At 44.3% G+C, this 24,287-nt stretch overlaps 1 protein-coding gene across 1 annotated transcript in view; it reads right to left on the bottom strand.

The window, feature by feature from the left end:
• Positions 1 to 477: 477 nt before the first annotated feature.
• LOC124007210 (transmembrane protein 164-like) overlaps positions 478 to 24,287 on the bottom strand; it is a 41,358-nt gene continuing 17,548 nt past the window's right edge. Inside the window, exons 2-6 of the mRNA XM_046317608.1 lie at positions 15,520 to 15,572; positions 10,300 to 10,366; positions 6,632 to 6,710; positions 2,231 to 2,331; positions 478 to 1,699 (exon numbers count right to left, since the gene is read on the bottom strand). Of these exons, the coding sequence (XP_046173564.1) occupies positions 1,493 to 1,699; positions 2,231 to 2,331; positions 6,632 to 6,710; positions 10,300 to 10,366; positions 15,520 to 15,572 (507 nt within the window). The 3' untranslated portion in view covers positions 478 to 1,492. The remainder of the gene's footprint in view (positions 1,700 to 2,230; positions 2,332 to 6,631; positions 6,711 to 10,299; positions 10,367 to 15,519; positions 15,573 to 24,287) is intronic.

Raw genomic sequence — 24,287 nt, 5'->3', positions numbered from 1 at the left:
ATAGGCCTTTTGTTTATAGTAGACCTAACTCTTTTGTTTATAGGCCTATAGTAGACCTAACTCTTTTGTTTATAGGCCTATAGTAGACCTAACTCTTTTGTTTATAGGCCTATAGTAGACCTAACTCTTTTGTTTATAGGCCTATAGTAGACCTAACTCTTTTGTTTATAGGCCTTTTGTTTATAGTAGACCTCTTTTGTTTATAACTCTTTTGTTTATAGGCCTATAGTAGACCTAACTCTTTTGTTTATAGGCCTATAGTAGACCTAACTCTTTTTTTGTTTATAGGCCTATAGTAGACCTAACTCTTTTGTTTATAGGCCTATAGTAGACCTAACTCTTTTGTTTATAGGCCTATAGTAGACCTAACTCTTTTGTTTATAGGCCTATAGTAGACCTAACTCTTTTGTTTATAGGCCTATAGTAGACCTAACTCTTTTGTTTATAGGCCTATAGTAGACCTTTTGTTTAACTCTTTTGTTTATAGGCCTATAGTAGACCTAACTCTTTTGTTTATAGGCCTATAGTAGACCTAACTCTTTTGTTTATAGGCCTATAGTAGACCTAACTCTTTTGTTTATAGGCCTATAGTAGACCTAACTCTTTTGTTTATAGGCCTATAGTAGACCTAACTCTTTTGTTCTGTTCACATTCATTTGTTCACATTCGCTGTGTCATTTTTCTAAGCCAAACTGCTATTCAGTATTTTTGTTTGCATGATTAACTAGTCTACTACTTTCAGCATTTAGTTTGCATTATTTTGGTAAGATGGCTGTGTGTACGCCTGCATTCACATTAGGCAATTCACCTATTATAAAAAGCCTATATTGTAGCCTATATTCATTACCAAAATGGCCTTGTGTAGGGCGCTGTCCATTGTGCTGATACAGCACAGTGGCGCTGGGCTACAGATTTCACGTTAATCTGTCACTTCAGAAAGCACTCACTGGCCTGAGTCTCAGCATTTGAACTTAGTTTATTACATTATAGCATGATAAGAATTCAATATAATTCCAATGCAAGAACCCTTAAAAATTGTGCCCCCCTCACCGAGTTCAACTGCACCCCTTAATCACTTAAACACCTGTCCTGGTGCCTGGTCTGTGTGCTTGGCAAGTCATTTTGACCAAATAAGCCATTTCTACCCTTTTTTAATCAAATATGTACACTGCTGAGACAAGTAAATTGTTTTAATGTTTATGGTGACAGCGCTTCAAACGGTGCCAAAAAAAGTCAAGCCCCCCCTTCCAAGCATTTGCACCCCCACTTTCAGACAAAATCAGGCGCCCATGATTGTGCATGCATATAATGCAATCCAGCACAAACACTAAAGGAATGATATTTCATTGACTCTGAAATGATTATTTCTTTACAGTAAATAAATATGGTAAAGGTGGTACAGATGCATTAAAAATGTGGATAGAAAATCCCAACATAACAGGCGTTTGGATTGGAAAAGGCTACGTTCGTGTTTGTCTCTGTGTGTGGATGTTCAGTCAATCTTCTTGCTGCGCAGTCTGGCATTGTGCAGCAAGTACCTGCAGGTGGGGCTGGTGTGGTGGGAGAGGAGGGTCAGGGCCTTCCCATGGACCAGGGTCAACAGGGTCTGGTGACCCGCAGCCCAAACCCGGTACCAAGGCCCATAAAATGGATCTGACACTGCTGGACACAGCATGTTGTTCAGATTGACCTCGGTCATCTGGGAAGAGGGAGAGAAAGAGAGAAAAGTGAGAGACTATGTAGAAGGAGACACACCGAGGCCACAGGAGGTTGGGGAGGACTGGCTAGTGGTAATGACTGGAGCGGAATTAGTAGAATGGTATGAAATACCATAAAACACATGCTTTCCAGGTGTATAATACCATTCCATTTGCGCCGTACTGGCGATTGCTATGAGCCGTTCTCCCTTCAGCAGACCTACCTGCATTGTTTGCTGTTTGGGGTTTTAGGCTGGGTTTCTGTACAGCACTTTGAGATATCCTGATTCAGCAGACCTACTGTAACGGTGGCCTTGCTTGGTGTTTGTTTCCTTCGTGCCATCAGTCAGGCAGAGTGGGAGAAGAGCAGTCCGCTGTGTCATGCAGCTCATTAGTCATGCTAGTGTGACCTGTACATTAGTGTCTGACTCCTATATCTGTGTCATGTGTCTCGTTACTGGCCTCTCTTTTAAGAGCGAGTGAAGAGGAGTTGCACCGAGTGTCCAGTAGAGGGCTCCCTTCATCAATCTTACCAGGCCCAAGCCCTGCAGGAACAGGAAGTGATAAAGGAACAGGATGCCAGTGGAGAGGATAGCCCACCACATGTCCCCCAGGGGCTCCGGCTTGTACACACCTGGGGGAGGGGGAGGCAAGAATAGTAAATGTATGAACATAATTCAAAACAGAACTGAAAATACAGTTATGGATTTCTTCCATTTTATGGCAGACTAATCAATATGGGTATTCTCAAGTTCCCTTGAAAATTAAAGATTGCAGCTGGCAGTGGATTTTTTTGCTCCCGAGACCCACTATTGCATGCCTTTTCACAATGGGTGTGCCGATCTGTCATACTCCTATTCGTAATGGGAATTACTTGTGACCGGAAAACCCGGAAGTGCACTTTAAAATGCCGGTAATGGCTATATCTTAAAATGTGCATTACTGCGCTATATCACCCAGAGTACATCATTAAGTTTCTTCACTCATTGTAAATAAATAAAAAATGAAAAATGAAAAAAATGCCCATGATTTACTTACTTGGTCCTATTCAATTATGAATGGAATAGGCTAATAAATTGCCTAATGCATGGCCAGTTACTACGGACTGCATTTATTCCAGACAGATTCAGATGAAGGCAGGCACATTTTTTGCCCCATATATTGTTTCACTTTCGTGAGAAGCAAAACTTCTCTCCCAACACTTTTACAATCAAAATAAACAATCTACATTTGTGATATTATTTTCTAATGATTTGTTGCGTGGCAAAAAGTAGCGAGCAAGCATGGGCTTGGATCACGACAAAACGAGAGACTTATACTAATTATGCGGACAGAAAGTAGGCCTACTAAACAAGGCAAAGTAGACAGACAAAAAACAACTTATAGCCTCAGCAAAGTGTGAGAGCAAAATTGCTAAATTATGCTACAATACTGTTATTGCATCAAATGGTTGTTTTATGCAACAGAATAAGGGGTTGTTAGAACGCTCATCTGTGTGTGTTCTACGGAGGGTGGGCCTCTGGGAGATTAAACACTGACAGGAGATTTATGTCTTTGGGTGATACCGCATCTCCCCCTGGGGTACCAGGGAGAGATGGCTCCAGTATGGAGTTAGGGGGCCAGACCTTGGTCTCCATACAATGAGGACAGTATTTACAGCAGATACTGTTTACTGTGAATTATTAGCAACCTTGTGACCCATCCATACAGCCTTTGTTTGTCACGAACATCCAGGGGGATGGACTTTGCTACAAAACGCTGTCGCTCAAATCCGCTGGTTGAGTTTTCAGAGGTGATCACCGACCGGCTCCATTACTGCACTAATGAAATAATAAAGTCTGATTGTTTTGAAGAAATCTAAAAGTCTCTCCTTCTGATTACAATAATTCCACCACAAAGGTCAAAAGGAAATAAATTGATTTAACAATGACTAGCTACGGATTCTGATTTATACACGGAGAAAGGGAGACTTGTTCCCTGAGACAAGTGAGTGACATGAGAGCGCCTTGTTGTAATCTAATCGTTGCAGCAGGTTTAACCAATCCCCCGTCCATGTTATTTACAGACAAAAACGACCTAATAGTAGTTTAGAGCACCCAGCGCTTCACACAACTTGAGTGAAAGAAAAATACGTGCTGTCAGCTGAAAATTAATTTTTCCAGATTACGGATAATTAGAAAATACTTGCGTCATAATCGTATTTGAAAAATTCTCCATATCCTTTTTGACACTTTGTCCGAGTAGTCAGCACAGTCCTACTTTACACTATGTTAAAAAAACAGTGTTGAGTAGATAAGTGTGTGCATGTACTAAGAACGTTTGTATTTTTAATAATATTTGTATTGAGTTTTATTGAATATCATGTAAAAATGTGTACTGACAATGCAATTGTTTGTCCAATGCGGTTGCTTAAACATACAACATAAGAAAACTGTACTGAGTAGGTATGGATGGCGGCGTCTACTTCCTTGTTGTTGGTCGTTTCACAATAATAATCAAATGCAGCCTTTGCTTTAATGAGGCCCTTCCCACCCTACACTCCCCTTTTTAGTTATATATTACAATGATTCCCTACACTATTCAGTGCATGTTTTCTCACAAACTAAAAGTGAGCAAACAGTGCATAATGTTTTGCAGCCAGGAAATGAGAGCGATTTCTACATTGGCCACATGGCCCGATGTCCACTAGATGACAGCCAAAAAGTCAAAACAGCTTTCCTACTTTGACAACAGGTGCCGGGCCCGGCGGGAGATATCAATAAGCGAATATCACAACACTGGCCAGCCAATCACAACACTGCCGGGTAAATAATACTGTGAAACACTATCATTCCACTATTACTGCAGATATACAGTGTCTTCGGAAAGTATTCAGACCCCTTGACTTTTTCCACATTTCGTTATGTTACAGCCTTATTCTAAAATGGATTAAATAAAAATCCTCAGCAATCTACACACAATACTCCATAATGCCAAAAAAAAAAAAAACAGGTTTTTAGAAATAATTGCAAATGTATTACAAATAAAAAACAGAAATACCTTATTTACATACTGTATGTATTCAGCCCCTTTGCTATGAGACTCGAAATTGAGCTCAGGTGCATCCTGTTTCCATTGATCATCCTTGATGTTTCTACAACTTGGAGTGTCCACGTGTTTCTGGAGGAAACCTGGCAACATCCCTACGGTGAAGCATGGTGTGGAGGTGTTTTTTCAGCAGCAGGGACTGGGAGACAAGTCATGATCGAGGCAAAGATGAACGGAGCAAAGTACAGAGAGATCCTTGATGAAAACCTGCTCCAGAGCGCTCAGAACCTCAGACGTGGGCGAAAGGTTCACCTTCCAACAGGACAACGACCCTAAAACCACAGCCAATACAACACAGGAGTGGCTCTGAATGTCCTTGAGTGGCCCAGCCAGCGGCCAAACTTGAACCCAATTGAACGTCTCTGGAGAGACCTGAAAATAGCTGTGCAACAATACTCCCCATCCCACCTGACAGAGCTTGAGGATCTGCAGAGAAGAATGGGCGAAACTCCCCAAATACAGGTGTGCAAAGCTTGAAGCGGTATTATTAGAGAAGAAAGATAAAGGTTTTGTTCGGGCGCCAAGCAGGTATTAACCATGCCGAAAGGAAAAGAGTAGAATAGAGAGTACCACTACCAGACCCACACACATCAGCAGAAGAGACTGCCTAGAGTGTAGCCTGTTTACCAGAGGAGAGAAGACCCACCATATAAACCCACATCACAGCACAGGGGTGACCCTACCAATAATACCTCATACAATAATAATAATAAATGGCAGAGCAATTGAACCGCAACTTTATTTCCTCCTTCCTTTACTGCTGAAGCGCTCTTAAAGAGGCAGCGCACAGTGAAGGCTCCGTGCAGGATTTCTCCACAAGCTTGTAGCGTCATACCCAAGAAGACTCGATGCTGTAATTGCTGCCAAAGGAGCTTCAACAAAGTACTAAGTAAATGGTCTGAATACTTATTTAAATGTGATTGCAAAAATGTCTAAAAAAAACCTGTTTCTGCTTTGTCCTTATGGGGTATTGTGTGTAGATTGACGAAGAAAATCAGCAATTTAATACATTTTAGAATAAGGCTGCAATGTAACAAAAATGTTGAAGACGTTAACGGGTCTGGATACTTTCGAATGGCACGGTATTACGGACATTTTCTGAAATTACAACGCAGAAACATCCTGTGTGTAGCATCTTTAAGTCATACTGTTAACTCTACAGTATAGATATGCACTTGGTTTTTGTTGAGTTTTTTTTAGCTCGCCAGTGATGCTGCTATTACAGGGATATGAATTATTCCTTTATGTTCACAGATATGGTGTGTGTAATACATCAGACTGTTGTTCCAAATGAGTTCGAATCTGTTAGGAGCCAGGGTGGTGTGTGACCGTGTCGATTTTTCGGTTTCATTTTGAAGCACTTTTTCATCCTATTGGAGAAATGGTAGATCACGATGGATAGTTCATTCCATTCTCTTTGTTCAAATTGTAGCCTCGTCTGTTGTTGACTGGGGGATCCATTTCCAGATGTATTGGAGCTCATTCTAAAATAGGCCACCGTAGTCTCTATTCCTCTGAATTGTTCAGTTCATTTGGTTTTTATTGCCATATTCTGTTTGATTTTAATGTTAAACATGGATAATTATCACATTCTCACAAAAAATAAAATCATGTCAAAAGTGTTTGCAAGAATGGCATCACAACACTAGATGGCAGTCTAGTTTACTCCAGGGCTCTGCCTCTCTCACTGCAACAATTTCAGAACTGGGAGGAGGGTTTTGATTGGTTGAGTTAAGGTAGTAGTGAGAAGTAACTCAAGATGGTTCAAATTCTTAATGATAGTGAAGCACCCATGGCATGGAGACAGAGCACAGAATTCCATAAGTGCAAAAGAAGCCGGCACGTACCTCCTTTCCTGAAGAGGTATACAGGCACCAGGTAGAGCAAGGAATGCTGGATGTAGTAGACCTCCTTCTCAAATGGAAGCTGAAGAAACAAAATGGACCAGTGTTCAGCATCTACATGATCATCATCAGCTTCATTATAGCAGTACAGATATGTACATGTCAACAATTAGTGTTTGCCTTACTATATTGAAAGTTAAACAATGTCCTGCTCCTGCATTTCACATTGTTTGGCTATGGAAATGTTTGAAACTGTGAGTGTGAGAGCACAATTGGATCAAAACATGACTGGGGTTTCGGATTCAGTTAGACTAACTCGCGTAGAAAACAAAGAGAACCCTTCCCTAGGCATGAGTGTAACCAATCTGTAAATTGCCAGCCAGCCTCAACAGTAAAAGGATCTGCGAGTGAGATGGTGAGCTGGAACGGAAGGGGAGAGGTCGGTTGGTAAAGCACTGGAAATCCACAGGGTTACTTACACACAATCTGGTTGTGCATCAGCACTTTCTCTCTTGTCATGTCAGTCACTTACAATTAGGCCTTTTCAGCTTATTGTTTTTTAGATTTAGTCAAGCAGACAGCTTTCTTTTTTTTTTCCTGAAGAGGTATAATTTAGCCTCAAGTAAATAATGAAACATGTTCAATTTGGTTTAAATAATACAAAAACAAAGTGTTGGAGAAGAAAGTAAAAGTGCAATATGTGCTATGTAAGAAAGCTAATGTTTAAGTTCCTTGCTCAGAACATTTATTTGTATTTTTTAACCTTTATTTAACTAGGCAAGTCAGTTAAGAACAAATTCTTAATTTCAATGATGGCCTAACATGAGAACATATGAAAGCTGGTTGTTCCTTTTAACATGAGTCTTCAATATTCCCAGGTAAGAAGTTTTTGGTTGTAGTTATTATAGGAATTATAGGACTATTTCCCTCTATACCATTTGTATTTCATTAACCTTTGACCATTGGATGTTCTTATAGGCACTTTAGTATTGCCAGTGTAACAGTATAGCTTCCGTCCCTCTCCTCGCTCCTCCCTGGGCTCGAACCAGCAACACAACGACAACAGCCACCATCGAAGCAGCGTTACCCATGCAGAGCAAGGGGAACAACTACTAGAAGGCTCAGAGCGAGTGAGGTTTAAAACACTATTAGCGCGCGCTAACTAGCTAGCCATTTCACTTCGGTTACACCAGCCTCATCTCGGGAGTTGATAGGCTTGAAGTCATAAACAGTGCAATGCTTGACGCACAACGAAGAGCTGCTGGCAAAACGCACAAAAGTGCTGTTTGAATGAATGTTTACGCGTCTGCTTCTGCCTATCAACGCTCAGTCAGATACTTGTATGCTTAGTCAGATTATATGCAACGCAGGACACGCTAGATATCTAGTAATATCATCAACCATGTGTAGTTAACAAGTGATTATGATTGATTGTTTTTTATAAGATAAGTTTAATGCTAGCTAGCAACTTACCTTGGCTTACTGCATTCACGTAACAGGCAGTCTCCTTGTGGAGTGCAACGAGAGAGAGGCAGGTCGTTATTGCGTTGGACTTGTTAACTGTAAGGTTGCAAGATTGGATCCCCCGAGCTGACAAAGTGAAAATCTGTCGTTCTGCCCCTGAACAAGGCAGTTGGGCGGCAGGGTAGCCTAGTGGTTAGAGCATTCGACTAGTAACCGGAAGGTTGCAAGTTCAAACCCCCGACCTGAACAGGCAGTTAGCCCACTGTTCCTAGGCTGTCATTGAAAATAAGAATGTGTTCTTAACTGACTTGCCTAGTTAAATAAAGGTATAAAAACAATGACAAAAAATGTTAATTATTATTATTATTATTATTTTTTAAATCGGCAAATCGACGCCCCAAAAATAACGATTTCCAATTGTTATGAAAACTTGAAATTGGCCCTAATTAAATCGGTCGACCTCTACTCTGGATTGATGCGTACGACAGCGTGTTCCAGTTCCCGCCAATATCCAGCATCTTTGCACAGCCATTGAAGAGGAGTTGGGCAATATTCCACTGGCCACAATCAACAGCCTGATCAACACTATGCGAAAGAGATGTGTCATGCTGCATGAGACAAATGGTGATACTGACTTTTTTTTTTTACCCACGCCCCTACTTTTTAGGTATCTGTGACCAACAGATGCATATCTGTATCCCAGTCATGTGAAATCCACACACTAGGGCCTAATGAATTGATTTCAATTGACCGATTTCCTTATATGAAGTTTAACTCAGTAAAATCTTAGATATTGTTGGATGTTGCGTTTATATTTTTGTTCAGTGTATATACAGGGTCAGTGCAAGTACCACGTGTACACAGTGTGCTGTACTGTAGTAGTTGAGGTACATTCTCTCCTGAACAGCCCCAGGTACATCCTGAAACATGATATTCCACACTGCCCACGAGCAGGTGCCATTAACACATGAATGGATGTCTGTTGCATGTGTATGAGACACAATGACTTGACACTAAAACAGAGAAAGTCTATAGCCTAGAGAACATGCCCCACATGGGATGGAACCAAGAGACTGAACTCTTATAACCATCTGACCTGTGGTATTCAAAAGCGGAGTTGTTGACCCATAGAATACAGTAAAAGTGCACTTTCACATCAGATCATCAGACCTACAGGTTGTGATCACAACACCTCTACTTCCCAGAGGTATGTAGGGTGATTGGAACAAAACCAATAAGGTAGAAGTCTAGAGGAAGCCAAAAGAATCCTCACATACAATGTTGTCAGAGTCATTTCAGGGGCTGGGCCAGACTCAGCATTGAATTGAGTATTGTTCTTTTTTGAACAGGAGAAACTGAAGTGCTTTTGAGTCATTGATGGATGAATGTTTGGGAAGGTGGTAATGAAATGTGGAAAGGGCCGAATAGGCCTAATTGAATTTGGGCTTGGTTTCCATGGCTGAGATGTGATTAGTAGCAAGAGAGACATGATTCAAGAGCAGGGAGCAGAGCTACTCTTGAGGAAAAGGGAAATGCAGCAAAAAGAACAGCCCGAGGACAGAGAGAAAAAGACCAAGTTGGGGGTTGTGACAGGGCAGCTTCACAGTTATTCTGTCAGCAGCAGCCAAGCACAGCTACTGTAGGGCTCTGCTTTTGCCGTTTCACATTCAATTACTGAGTGCGGAAGGCTCAGAAAAAGAGTATCTTCTCCCCGATCCTATTCTGTGACCACGTCACCATGGTTACATTGGATTGAGAGAAGTTGCTATTTTCCGAGATGCATTACACATCTGCCATTGTCAACGAGAGACGGTTACATTTGCTCACAGAAAAACATCTCATCAAGTCCCTGAGAACAGTTGGACGTCATCGCTGCGTTCATCTTCTGCACAAAGGACAGTTATGTTGCTTTCCCACAAGGCTAGGAGATGCAACCTTGAGGTTTTTCTATGTCCTGATACTGTCTTTTCTCAAACAAACATGGCATTTCAGCTTCCTGATAAAGTTGTATTTATTTGAAAAATACTTTTTAACCATAAGCAATGCAAGATGTGTTTTTCTGTGTTTCACATACTAGGCCAACATTTGTATTTGATATGCATAATGAAATATGATCTTTGAAACTATGAAAGAGTGGAAGTCTAATCGTGAGTGACTGCAGTGCTCGCTAATACAGTGAATTTAACAGATAGGTGATGGTTTCTTACCAGCCTAGTGTTGACCACAGGGAAGACAAGGGCCAGTAGGGCACCGTTCAGCATATGGACCTGAAGCCTGCAGACAGAGAGTACACGTCACACACTTAACGCCATAATCAACAAAACTAAATAAGCGTTTGCTTAAGATTCTGCAAGCCAAACGCATCATATACCATATGGTACCAACCAGCACCTGTCAAAGTGCTAGGCTAGTATGGAAACGTGCTACACTTGGACCGGTGGTTTGATCCAATGAACTTGGGCATCCGCAGATGATAATTTAGATAGATTCATCGTTTGTGTATCTCATATACTAGTATATATATCCTAATTTTGTAGTATACCTAACATCTGGTCGTTGATCATCTTCAGCATGGCCCATGTGACATAATCCTGTAGCTTTTGCATTACATCTCATTTCCTTCCCTCAGGGAACCTAGATTAGTCTTCATATCCTTTTCAGTTTCTATGCAGACTAGTTCAGCTACATTTCAATTCTCCTATGACTGCATGGCAGAAGAACAAGGCAAGGTCCTGATTGGAACAGGGAGGGTTTGGAGGCCAGCATGACTGTGGTTCAGCTCCAACCCTCCTGATTAAGTAGAGGACAGAGAACAGGGCCCAGGTGTTCTGTACTGACCCACACCTTAGGGTTCCTCCCTCTGCTATAAGACCCTACCCACATAATTAGAGGCTGACAGGTATGTCTGCAATTTGGGAGTGATTGGTGCTGTGATACAGACCCTAGTTGGAGTCTCAATGACTGAGTGATGTTTGTTATCTGCAACTAATGTCTCTGCTCTTTTCTCTATGGGGATCCTTTAGGGATGGAACGATTCACCAATACGCACCGGTCCACGAATCAAATGTTTAAGATACAAGTGCATCGATTCGCGGACCGCAAACCCGACTCAAAAGTAGCATGCGTTGGTCAGAAAATCTATTCAAATGTTATGAATAGGCAGTTCACCCATATATATATATATATATACTGCTAAAAAAAATGAAGGGAACACTAAAATAACACATCCTGGATCTGAATGAATGAAATATTCTTATTAAATACTTTTTTCTTTACATAGTTGAATGTGCTGACAACAAAATCAAATCAAATTTATCAACCCATGGAGGTCTGGATTTGGAGTCACACTCAAAATGAAAGTGGAAAAACACACTACAGGCTGATCCAACTTTGATGTAATGTCCTTAAAACAAGTCAAAATGAGACTCAGTAGTGTGTGTGGCCTCCACGTGCCAGTATGACCTCCCTACAACGCCTGGGCATGCTCCTGGTGAGGTGGCGGATGGTCTCCTGAGGGATCTCTTCCCAGACCTGGACTAAAGCAACCCGCCAACTCCTGGACAATCTGTGGTGCAATGGAGTGGATGGAGTGAGACATGATGTCCCAGATGTGCTCAATTGGATTCAGGTCTGGGGAACGGGCGGGCCAGTCCATAGCATCAATGCCTTCCTCTTGCAGGAACTGCTGACACACTCCAGCCACATGAGGTCTAGCATTGTCTTGCATTAGGAGGAACCCAGGGCCAACCGCACCAGCCTATGGTCTCACAAGGGGTCTGAGGATCTCATCTCGGTACCTAATGGCAGTCAGGCTACCTCTGGCGAGCACATGGAGGGATGTGCGGCCTCCCAAAGAAATGCCACCCCACACCATGACTGACCCACCGCCAAACCGGTCATGCCGGAGGATGTTGCAGGCAGCAGAACGTTCTCCACGGCGTTTCCAGACTGTCATGTCTGTCACGTGCTCAGTGTGAACCTGCTTTCATCTGTGGAGAGCACAGGGCGCCAGTGGCGAATTTGCCAATCTTGGTGTTCTCTGGCAAATGCCAAATGTCCTGCACGGTGTTGGGCTGTAAGCACAACCCCCACCTGTGGACGTCTGGGCCTCATACCACCCTCATGGAGTCTGTTTTCTGACCGTTTGAGCAGACATGCACATTTGTGGCCTGCTGCAGGTCATTTTGCAGGGCTCTGGCAGTGCTCCTCCTGATCCTCCTTGCACAAAGGCGGAGGTAGCGGTCCTGCTGCTGGGTTGTTGCCATACTACGGCCTTCTCCACGTCTCCTGATGTACTAGCCTGCCTCCTGGTAGCGCCTCCATGCTCTGAAAACTACGCTGACAGACACAGCAAACCTTCCCACAGCTCGCATTGATGTTCCATCCTGGGTGAGCTGCACTACCTGAGCCACTTGTGTGGGTTGTAGACTCCGTCTCATACTACCACTAGAGTGAAAGCACTGCCAGCATTCAAAAGTGACCAAAACATCAGCCAGGAAGCATAGGAACGGAGAAGTGGTCTGTGGTCGCCACCTGCAGAACCACTCCTTTATTAGGGGTGTCTTACTAATTGCCTATAATTTCCACCTGTTGTCTATTCCATCTGCACAACAGCATGTGAAATTTATTGTCAATCAGTGTTGCTTCCGAAGTGGACAGTTTGATTTCACAGAAGTGTGATTGACTTGGAGTTACATTGTGTTGTTTAAGTGTTCCCTTTATTTTTATTTTTTTGCTCAGTATATATATATATATATATATATATATATATATATACACACACACACACACACACACACACACACACACACACACACACACACACACACACACACACACACACACACACACACACACACACACACACACACACACACACACACACACACACACACACACACACACACACACACACACACACACACACACACACACACACACACACACTTTAATTAAGCGCAATGTTCGATGAAACAAGACAATGACTCAAAAAGGAAGCCAGAGATCAAGATAACCAGAAGGAGAAAAAAAACTTCACTTGACGAGCGTCCTCCTGCTCCTACTGGCATTCAGACTGCCGTTACTCTCCTGAAGTTGACAGTAATAGGTTGCCGACTCCTCATGTAGCCTTTCTCATGTGGAATGCCAATTTATTTGACTATTTCTACTGATCTGCATGCCAGTTATGGTTATCATATGCACATTTTTGTGTAACAGTTTCATTTAATTTATAATAAAGTCTTTGTATCTCAAAATAATTGGTCTGTTAATCAAAATACTGTCCACATCTAAAATCAAAATAATACAAACTTAAAAAGTAACTTCAATTGCCATCGCAAGCTATGTAAAACAATTGCCTATAAAGCCAACAAATAAAAACATTGCTGCCTACAGGTAGAAAATATCCGGATAAAAATAAATATCCTAGGAATCACATTGGAACATTGTATCAACTATTAACTTTGGTCCAACCCGAAGTGTGCTGGACCAAATTTGCAAAATTGTATAATATATTTTGGGCCCTCAAGAGTTTCCTGCACCAGTGAGCTCGGGACAGACACAGCTGTAGGCTATTTGCGCAAGGGATAAGAAGTAATCAGGAAGGCATATTTTATGATGTTTCCACTGGATCAGAGCATGATATTTTTCACTTTCATGCTGAGTGGTTATGGAGAGGGAGAAAGCTGGAAAGATTTTTCAAATACATTGAGGAACTATTGTCATTCTCAAAGAATGTAAAAACAGCTTGCTGTTTGAGGTGAAGAAAACATTACTTTGAGAAGCTCCACAGCTCATTAGTGGTGGTGCGTTAAGCCAATCAGAAACACTACCAGATCCCCAAATGGGCACATTTATATGCCTACATTCGCCAGGTGTACGTTTCCTCCGACACATTGGTGCGGCTGGCTTCTTGGTTAAGTGGGAATTGTGTCAAGAAGCAGTGCGGCTTGGTTATGTTATGTTATGTTGTGTTTCGGAGGACGCACGGCTCTTGACCTTCGCCTCTCCCGAGTCCGTACGGTAGTTACAGCAATGAGACAATTGGATACCAAGAAATTGGGAAGAAAAAAGGGCAACAAAAAGAATTGGGGGAAAAAAAGAGGGACTCCCAAGTATACAGACTACACTGCTTGACTTCAGTCCTGTTGTGCCACGCGTGTCCATTGTTTCTGAAGCTGTGTTGTACTATAGCAGCTTTTTCCAAAATGAGCTTCAATAATGATAATCCACTTGTTTTTGAATTACTGTACTAACAAAAACTCTTGTGGGATGTTGGCAATATTACACACCTCCGCTGTGATTATGAAATGTCCTGAGAAGGAACCTCAGCCTGACCGCCAGTTGATGGAACTAAATTTGCATGGCATTGGTTTGAAATGTCATGCTCTGGTGTGGTGAAATGTGCACGGTGGTCATATATCAACAGCATAGTCAACTGTTGCTTGTGACATTCTAAAACCACAATGTTCTTTTCACTTTCGTGGCATTGCAAAAGTCCTAAAAAGGTTAGTAAAACAAGGAAAATTCAGACAAGTGGGGACATTTTGCCAGTCCCCATAAGGAAAAAGGCTATTTTAGGGTTAGGGAAAATAGGCTTTTGAAGGGGAATAAATGTTTTGGTCCCCACAAGGATAGTAAAACTTGTGTGTGTGTAATTAATGTTTGTGCATGTACTATGTAGGCACCTGAGCTGAGCCATAGGGGAGACTAGGCATCTACCACCCCACTGTCAGATTAGGGGGGGGGGGGGGCAGTGTTGCCTGTTCTTTGTCCACCCCACCTTGGTAATGAAATTACCGTCCCCCACTAACTTGTAATTTTAGCATATTACGTTTTTGAGCTAGTAATTTATCAATATTTATTGTTTACAAATTAAAATGGGCATTAACAGATTTGTGGAACCATGAAGCCAGTGTCCCGTCAGTCTCATTGGATCTCCCTCCTCGTCTCTCCAGTGTAGCCTAATGCATGCAAACAGCTAGAGCAACTTCACAAGGAACAGAACCGATTCAACAGATTGTGGTAAACCCTCAGAATTCCCCTCAGCTTCACATATTGTACATGCAGTTCCTGGTTAAGTTCAGTGTTCTACTGTGTTGAGACTCAGTCATAAGATGAGCACTGAGTTGTTGACAGGGTGATGGTCTATTTTAAGAAGAACTTTGACAGTCAGTTTAAGTAAATGCCTGGGAAACTCCAGTCACTGGCTAGTCTGCGTTCTCACATAGCTAACTCAGCATGACACCTTAATACATGGTGTGGTCAGGAGGATAGAATGGGTGGGTACTTGGGGTGAGGGTGGTTGGATACGTATTTGAGGGTGGTGGCTTGTTGAGGTGGTGTTGGGATTTCATGGCAGTGAGTGTGTAGAATGGAGGTATGGCTGGCGGACAGGCCAGCAAGAAGATCTGGAAAAAGAGGAACACTGATAAAAAATAAATATGGCTGTTTTACATGGCGGACAGGCCAGCAAGAAGATCTGTGGAAAAAGATGAAAGAACACTGATAAAAAATAAATATGCTAATGATATATTCAACTCCAAGTCGGGTCCTTTACGGATACTGGGTCGGCCGTGGTGCTACGCGAGATACTGGGTCGGCCGTGGTGCTACGCGAGATACTGGGTCGGCCGTGGTGCTACGCGAGATACTGGGTAGGCCGTGGAGCTACGCGAGATACTGGGTAGGCCGTGGAGCTACGCGAGATACTGGGTAGGCCGTGGTGCTACGCGAGATACTGGGTAGGCCGTGGTGCTACGCGAGATACTGGGTAGGCCGTGGTAGGCCGTGGTGCTACGCGAGATACTGGGTAGGCCGTGGTGCTACGCGAGATACTGGGTAGGCCGTGGTGCTGGTGCTACGCGAGATACTGGGTAGGCCGTGGTGCTACTGGGTAGGCCGTGGTGCTACGCGAGATACTGGGTAGGCCGTGGTGCTACGCGAGATACTGGGTAGGCCGTGGTGCTACGCGAGATACTACGCGAGGGTAGGCCGTGGTGTGGATACTGGGTAGGCTACGCGAGATACTGGGTAGGCCGTGGTGCTACGCGAGATACTGTGTAGGCCGTGGTGCTACGCGAGATACGTGGTGCTACGCGAGATACTGTAGGCCGTGGTGCTACGCGAGATAGGCTACGCGAGATGTAGGCCGTGGTGCTACGCGAGATACTGGGTAGGCCGTGGTGCTACGCGAGATACTGGGTAGGCCGTGGTGCTACGCGAGATACTGGGTAGGCCGTGGTGCTACTCGAGATACTGGGTAGGCCGTGGTGCTACGCGAGATACTGGGTAGGCCGTGGTGCTACGCGAGATACTGGGTAGGCCGTGGTGCTACGCGAGATACTGGGTAGGCCGTGGTGCTACGCGAGATACTGGGTAGGCCGTGGTGCTACGCGAGATACTGGGGCGAGATACTGGTAGGCCGTGGTGCTACGCGAGATACTGGGTAGGCCGAGATACTGGGTAGGCCGTGGTGCTACGCGAGATACTGGGTAGGCCGGTGCTGGTGCTGGGTAGGCCGTGGTGCGAGATACTGGGTAGGCCGTGGTGCTACGCGAGATACTGGTGCTACGCGAGATACTGGGTAGGCCGTGGTGCTACGCGAGATACGCTACGCGAGATACTGGGTAGGCCGTGGTGCTACGCGAGATACTGGGTAGGCCGTGGTGCTACGCGAGATACTGGGTAGGCCGTGGTGCTACGCGAGATACTGGGTAGGCCGTGGTGCTTCCTCGAGTTGTTGTAAAAGCTGCATCCTAAAAAGGTCATAGAATGTACATAGGTTTTTAGTGCCACCCAACACCGACAGGTTATATAATTCCGACTGACCACCAATATTATACTGAACAAAAATAAATACAAGCAACAATTTCAAAGATTGTACTGAGTTAAGGAAATCAGTCAATTGAAATAAACTCATTAGGCTCTAAATCTAGGGATTTCACATGACTGGACTTCACATGACATAGGCCCAGCCAATCAGAATTTGTTTTTCTGTTCAAAAAATGCTTTATTACAAACACAGGCTGTACCTGTTTTAGGTTACAGTTATAACAGTTGCCAAGAAGGCTACGGGGGCTATATGATCATAATGTAAGCCTATCAGGAGTGGCCTACAATAAAAATATAAATGCATCCCATAATATTTTAACATGGAAATAGCTGTGCTGTCATTCCGCCTACAGTAGCAGCCAATGAGTGGTGTTCAATGTAGACTTTTGGAAAAATATGCAGAGCTTGACATTAACCTGTTTATCCACTTGTCATTCAGATAAGGATGTGACAAAAATGTGTTGTTTGATACAAGAAACCACTTTACAAAATAAAGTATTATTCCCATACCATTATTACAGAGAATCAGACAAATGATGCTACCCTGTACGTATTGGCTACTAATTTAAGCCCGTCTCAAAATACAACACTGCCCCTTTAAAAATACAACAATGCTAGAAATGCACACATTTTGTGCTGTTGTAGGAAGCAACCACTCCCCCATTGTTGACTAGAAAGGTGTTATAACTGGGCTAATAACTCACTAACACAAACTATGAACAAATGTGCACGTGGCTAAATGCAGCTATCGCTTTGATCTCTAAAAGTACACCTACTCATGACCACTCATGCTGTAAACACAGTCTAGTTCAAAGTGAATGGTCAGATCCGTACATGGCAATGGTATATTTGTATATAGGGATACTGCAGCTGATTAGTTATGCCGCACCGGTCTGTAGAGTACGGGCTGAGTCGTCCCTGTCAATGCAATAGACTCCTACTCTGATGCATTCTGCAAGAAAATATATCTTGCATAGTTAGCTTTGCATTTACATTTACATTTACATTTAAGTCATTTAGCAGACGCTCTTATCCAGAGCGACTTACAAATTGGTGCATTCACCTTATGACATCCAGTGGAACAACCACTTTACAATAGTGCATCTAAATATTTTAAGGGGGGGGGGGTGAGAAGGATTACTTTATCCTATCCTAGGTATTCCTTAAAGAGGTGGGGTTTCAGGTGTCTCCGGAAGGTGGTGATTGACTCCGCTGTCCTGGCGTCGTGAGGGAGTTTGTTCCACCATTGGGGAGCCAGAGCAGCGAACAGTTTTGACTGAGCTGAGCGGGAACTGTACTTCCTCAGTGGTAGGGAGGCGAGCAGGCCAGAGGTGGATGAACGCAGTGCCCTTATTTGGGTGTAGGGCCTGATCAGAGCCTGGAGGTACTGAGGTGCCGTTCCCCTCACAGCTCCGTAGGCAAGCACCATGGTCTTGTAGCGGATGCGAGCTTCAACTGGAAGCCAGTGGAGAGAGCGGAGGAGCGGGGTGACGTGAGAGAACTTGGGAAGGTTGAACACTAGACGGGCTGCGGCGTTCTGGATGAGTTGTAGGGGTTTAATGGCACAGGCAGGGAGCCCAGCCAACAGCGAGTTGCAGTAATCCAGACGGGAGATGACAAGTGCCTGGATTAGGACCTGCGCCGCTTCCTGTGTGAGGCAGGGTCGTACTCTGCGGATGTTGTAGAGCATGAACCTACAGGAACGGGCCACCGCCTTGATGTTAGTTGAGAACGACAGTTTGTTGTCCAGGATCACGCCAAGGTTCTTAGCGCTCTGGGAGGAGGACACAATGGAGTTGTCAACCGTGATGGCGAGATCATGGAACGGGCAGTCCTTCCCCGGGAGGAAGAGCAGCTCCGTCTTGCCGAAGTTCAGCTTGAGGTGGTGATCCGTCATCCACACTGATATGTCTGCCAGACATGCAGAGATGCGATTCGCCACCTGGTCATCAGAAGGGGGAAAGGAGAAGATTAATTGTGTGTCGTCTGCATAGCAATGATAGGAGAGACCATGTGAGGTTATGACAGAGCCAAGTGACTTGGTGTATAGCGAGAATAGGAGAGGGCCTAGAACAGAGCCCTGGGGGACACCAGTGGTGAGAGCGCGTGGTGAGGAGACAGATTCTCGCCACGCCACCTGGTAGGAGCGACCTGTCAGGTAGGACGCAATCCAAGCGTGGGCCGCGCCGGAGATGCCCAACTCGGAGAGGGTGGAGAGGAGGATCTGATGGTTCACAGTATCGAAGGCAGCCGATAGGTCTAGAAGGATGAGAGCAGAGGAGAGAGAGTTAGCTTTAGCGGTGCGGAGCGCCTCCGTGATACAGAGAAGAGCAGTCTCAGTTGAATGACTAGTCTTGAAACCTGACTGATTTGGATCAAGAAGGTCATTCTGAGAGAGATAGCGGGAGAGCTGACCAAGGACGGCACGTTCAAGAGTTTTGGAGAGAAAAGAAAGAAGGGATACTGGTCTGTAGTTGTTGACATCGGAGGGATCGAGTGTAGGTTTTTTCAGAAGGGGTGCAACTCTCGCTCTCTTGAAGACGGAAGGGACGTAGCCAGCGGTCAGGGATAAGTTGATGAGCGAGGTGAGGTAAGGGAGAAGGTCTCCGGAAATGGTCTGGAGAAGAGAGGAGGGGATAGGGTCGAGCGGGCAGGTTGTTGGGCGGCCGGCCGTCACAAGACGCGAGATTTCATCTGGAGAGAGAGGGGAGAAAGAGGTCAGAGCACAGGGTAGGGCAGTGTGAGCAGAACCAGCGGTGTTGTTTGACTTAGCAAACGAGGATCGGATGTCGTCGATCTTCTTTTCAAAATGGTTGACGAAGTCATCTGCAGAGAGGGAGGAGGGGGGAGGGGGAGGAGGATTCAGGAGGGAGGAGAATGTGGCAAAGAGCTTCCTAGGGTTAGAGGCAGATGCTTGGAATTTAGAGTGGTAGAAAGTGGCTTTAGCAGCAGAGACAGAGGAGGAAAATGTAGAGAGGAGGGAGTGAAAGGATGCCAGGTCCGCAGGGAGGCGAGTTTTCCTCCATTTCCGCTCGGCCTTCCGGAACCCTGTTCTGTGAGCTCGCATTGAGTCGTCAAGCCACGGAGCGGGAGGGGAGGACCGAGCCGGCCTGGAAGATAGGGGACATAGAGAGTCAAAGGATGCAGAAAGGGAGGAGAGGAGGGTTGAGGAGGCAGAATCAGGAGATAGGTTGGAGAAGGTTTGAGCAGAGGGAAGAGATGATAGGATGGAAGAGGAGAGAGTAGCGGGGGAGAGAGAGCGAAGGTTGGGACGGCGCGATACCATGCATACGAAGTCTTGCATAGTTGGTTTTGGTGTGTTGCATTGAAAGTGGCTAATATGGGCAATTCCCTCGGTAGAGGGAAACATTGATAGTGTTAACTAAAAAGGTGGGAAAAAATAAAGTTGATTGAAGTTTAATCTCGTGCTTCTCTACGCAGGCTGATAGTTATTCTCCGCGGCAGTCCTGTGTGCCCGCGCACACACGCAGCTTAGAGGGCACATTGCTCCTCAGCACCCTCCCAATTGCATGCTCCCTCAACTTGAGACATCTGTGGCATTGTATTGTCCCCAGCACAAGGTGCATTTGTGTAATGATCATGCTGTTTAAATCAGCTTCTTGTCAGGTGGATGGATTATCTTGGAAAATGAGAAATTCTCACTAACAGGGATGTAAACAAATTTGGGCACAAAAGTTGGGAGAAATAAGCTTTTTGTGCATATGGAACATTTCTGGGATTTTTATTTCAGCTCATGAAACATGGGAGCAACACTTTACATGTTGCATTTATATTTTTGTTCAGTATATTTAACTCCTTATTTTTGGCACTAAACAGTCTCCATGTGTACTTCCATTAACTTTTTCAACTGGTACCGGGGGGACCTTCAGAACGAGTCTTGTGAGGCCTGTGGTCGTCCTAGAGCAAAACATGTTTGTGAGAGTTTCCCCTTTGCACAGATCGGGTCATATTAGTGTGCAGCCCAAACTGTTTGGACGCTACAGACAGAAGTTGGCAGATCGGCGGTACCGACTTCAGTCCCAAGACGCTTGTGGGGGTCGTAGAGCAATCACAATAGTTTGTAGGCCAAACCGTTCGGACACTACATATGATTTTGTGAAAGGGATGTCTCATGGCCTTTCACCACAGCTGCAGAAGTGTGACAATGTGATGGATTGAGACATATCCAATGCAAACAAAAAAACATCTCTAGCTTAAACTGACTGATTTTTATGGGGATAGTTTTTATTTTACTAATTAGATTTCAGCGGGGGTGCCGACATCGACATTAGGGGGTTTAAACACCTAGATTTCTGCGTAATCTCTCAAATTATTAGGACATGTAATCACCTTAAAAGGAAAATTCCTTCACGGTCCATTGCTGATATAGTCCCAAAATGTCATATGATTTCAAAAGCAGGATTATAATAATGCAAAATGCCTCATACTGACTGTATTTCTGTATTTTTGAAGTTACACATCTTAAACTTGATTGCTGACATGCAACATTTCGTGAGACTATACTCTTATCTAATCATTTGTCAATTAGTCAGGGAAGTTGTTCAAAGATAACTACACATCAGTTCCAGCAGTGTGATCTGCACACATCCTTGCACAAGCAGCTCAAGCCTCACTCTTTTGCGGGAGGGAAGTGAGTTCGGAAAAACTGAAAGTATGCATTCTCACATACACACGTCTCCAAAAAGAACATGGTGAGCTGTGATAATGTTTATTTTGATTGCCGATTTTCTACATTCATCGAAGGCCCATCAGGTAGTCTGATTTCAGATGTGTCCATGTAAAAAGGATTGAAGGAAATCTTTCTTCTTGCAAAGCAGGTACACTTTTTAAACTATTATATTAAATCAGAGTATTCACAATAATCGTATTATTGTGTGCATGTAAACATACCGAACAATGGATAAAGTGAACACTTTTACAACCTTCTCAACTGTCATTTACCTCATAAGCTACTAACCTAAAGCAGATGACATTTTAAAATGGCAGATGCTCTGAATGATGGAGCCGAAAGGAAATTAGTATGAATATTTTATTACCATCAAACCCCTGCAACTTATCCAGAATGCCACAGCCCGCCTGGTGTTCAACCTTCAGGTTTTCCCCATGTCACATCGCTCTTCCACACACTCCACTGGCTCCCAGTCAAATCATCACTCACATCCACTACAAGACCATGGTACTTGCCTACGGAGCAGCAAGAGGAACTGCCCCTCCCTACCTTCAGGCTATGCTCAAATCCTACAACCGGACTATTCCGTTCTGGCACCTCTAGTGTCTTGGCCCTCCCACCCCCACGGGAGGGCAGCTCCCGCTCAGCCCAGTCCAAGCTCTTCTGTCCTGGCACCTCAATGGTGGAACCAGTAAACTAACTCGCACTTGACTCTTCCCACCCTACTAGTGCTGACTTTGCTGATAACTACTTTGAGGAAACATGTACTTACTATGACTGAGATGTTGCTGTCCCACCTAGCTATCTTAAAAGGGAATCTTTGGGATTTTGGCAAATGAGGACCTTTATCTACTTCCCCAGAGTCAGATGACTGCACTAACTGTAAGTCCCTCTGGATAAGAGCGTCTGCAACATGACTAAACTGTAAAATTACCAGTTTGCAAATATTTGTTCATTGCACTTGTGTGAGCATGCCTTCATATCCGTGAGTATTGTGCTAGACTGCTAGTAGTGTTCTGTTTTGGTGGACATTTTCTCAGCCAGATGTGACATTCTGAATATCTTGGTCTGTCAAGGCCAGAACCCTGTATTCTCACGCTGCTCACTGCTCTTCCCCTCAAGAATAGGCCGCTTTACACTCATCCTTCTCCAGCCACAGAGCTGCCTGCCTGCCTACCCACCTCTCTGCCCAGAGACTCTGCTTGAGTTTTGTAAATGCCTTAACACAAAACAGGAACAAGCATGTCTTGGATGTAAATTAGGGTTTTGCCATACAAATTTGCAGGTTTACTCACTGGTACGGTATCTGACAACAAAGGGTTTTTGGCCAATACATGTAAAGACTGGTGCGTGCTTATTTGCATGTCGACGCAGGTAGCCTAATTGAATATGCAGCACCAAGAGAAGGTCCCATGCTATACCCTGCTGGGTGGGGCTGTGATACTAGAGCAGTGTTTCCCAGGTCCAAGGTGGGCAGGCAGGGAGCTTAGTTTTTAGACCTAGCACTATTAAGTGGATTCAAATAATCAAAGTTTGATGAGTTAGTTATTTGAATCCGCTGTGTAGTGCTAGGGGGGGGGGGGACTACATTTCCACCGAGTGTGGGCCCCAGGAACAGAATTCCTTGTACTAGAGCACTATGGCATTCTACTCTTAGCTTGACTGGGCTGAGCCATGTTGTCATCTACTTAGTTGTTGTTCAGTGCAGTAGACCCTTATGGAAACCATAGGTGGACCCATCTCCCCCAAAGACCAATTAGCATTCGTTCTCAGGATAATTGATCTCCAGAGAATGGTTGTTCCCATTCAATCGAACATCCTGAGACATACACCTCTGGAAACCTCCTTCCAGGGACAACATCTTGAGTTCTATCTAACGAGATAATGACAGGGCAAAGCATTCGTTATGTGTGCATGCTGTGCTTTTGTTCCAGCGAGATGACACAGTGGTGAGTAACAATGGGAAGCCCCCCGCAGAACAGCCTCAATTTGTCGGGGCATGGACTCCACAAGATGTCGAAAGCGTTCCACAGGGACGCTGGCCCATGTTGACTCCAATGCTTCCCAAAGTTCTGTCAAGTTGGCTGGACGTCCTTTGGGTGGTGGACCATTCTTGATACACATAGGAAACCCAGCAGTGTTGCAGTTCTTGACACAAACCGGTGTGCCTGGCACCTACCACCATACCCCATTCAAAGGCACTTACATTTGTTGTCAATCCATGTTTTAATTGTCTCAGCTAAATAAAAACATAAAAAAAAAAAAAAAATATCGCACTTTAACCAGTCTCCTCCCTTTCATCTACACTGACTGAGGTATATTTAACAAATTACATCAATAAGGGATAGAGTTCACCTGCTTAGTCTGTCATGGAAAGAGAAGTGATCAACTGACCAAGGTATCTCTGTTATCTCCTAGGACCATGCCCCAGGACTACCTGACATGATGACTCCTTGCTGTCCCCAGGCCACCTGGCCATGCTGCTGCTCCAGTTTCAACTGTTCTGCCTTACTATTATTTGACCATGCTGGTCATTTATGAACATTTGAACATCTTGGCCATGTTCTGTTATAATCTCCACCCGGCACAGCCAGAAGAGGACTGGCCACCCCACATAGCCTGGTTCCTCTCTAGGTTTCTTCCTAGGTTTTGGCCTTTCTAGGGAGTTTTTCCT

This window comes from Oncorhynchus gorbuscha, linkage group LG20 (assembly GCF_021184085.1).
Source record: "Oncorhynchus gorbuscha isolate QuinsamMale2020 ecotype Even-year linkage group LG20, OgorEven_v1.0, whole genome shotgun sequence".
NCBI lineage: Eukaryota > Metazoa > Chordata > Actinopteri > Salmoniformes > Salmonidae > Oncorhynchus > Oncorhynchus gorbuscha.
The sequence above is the reverse complement of the archived record's forward strand: the minus strand, read 5'-3'. Positions and strand labels throughout refer to the sequence as shown.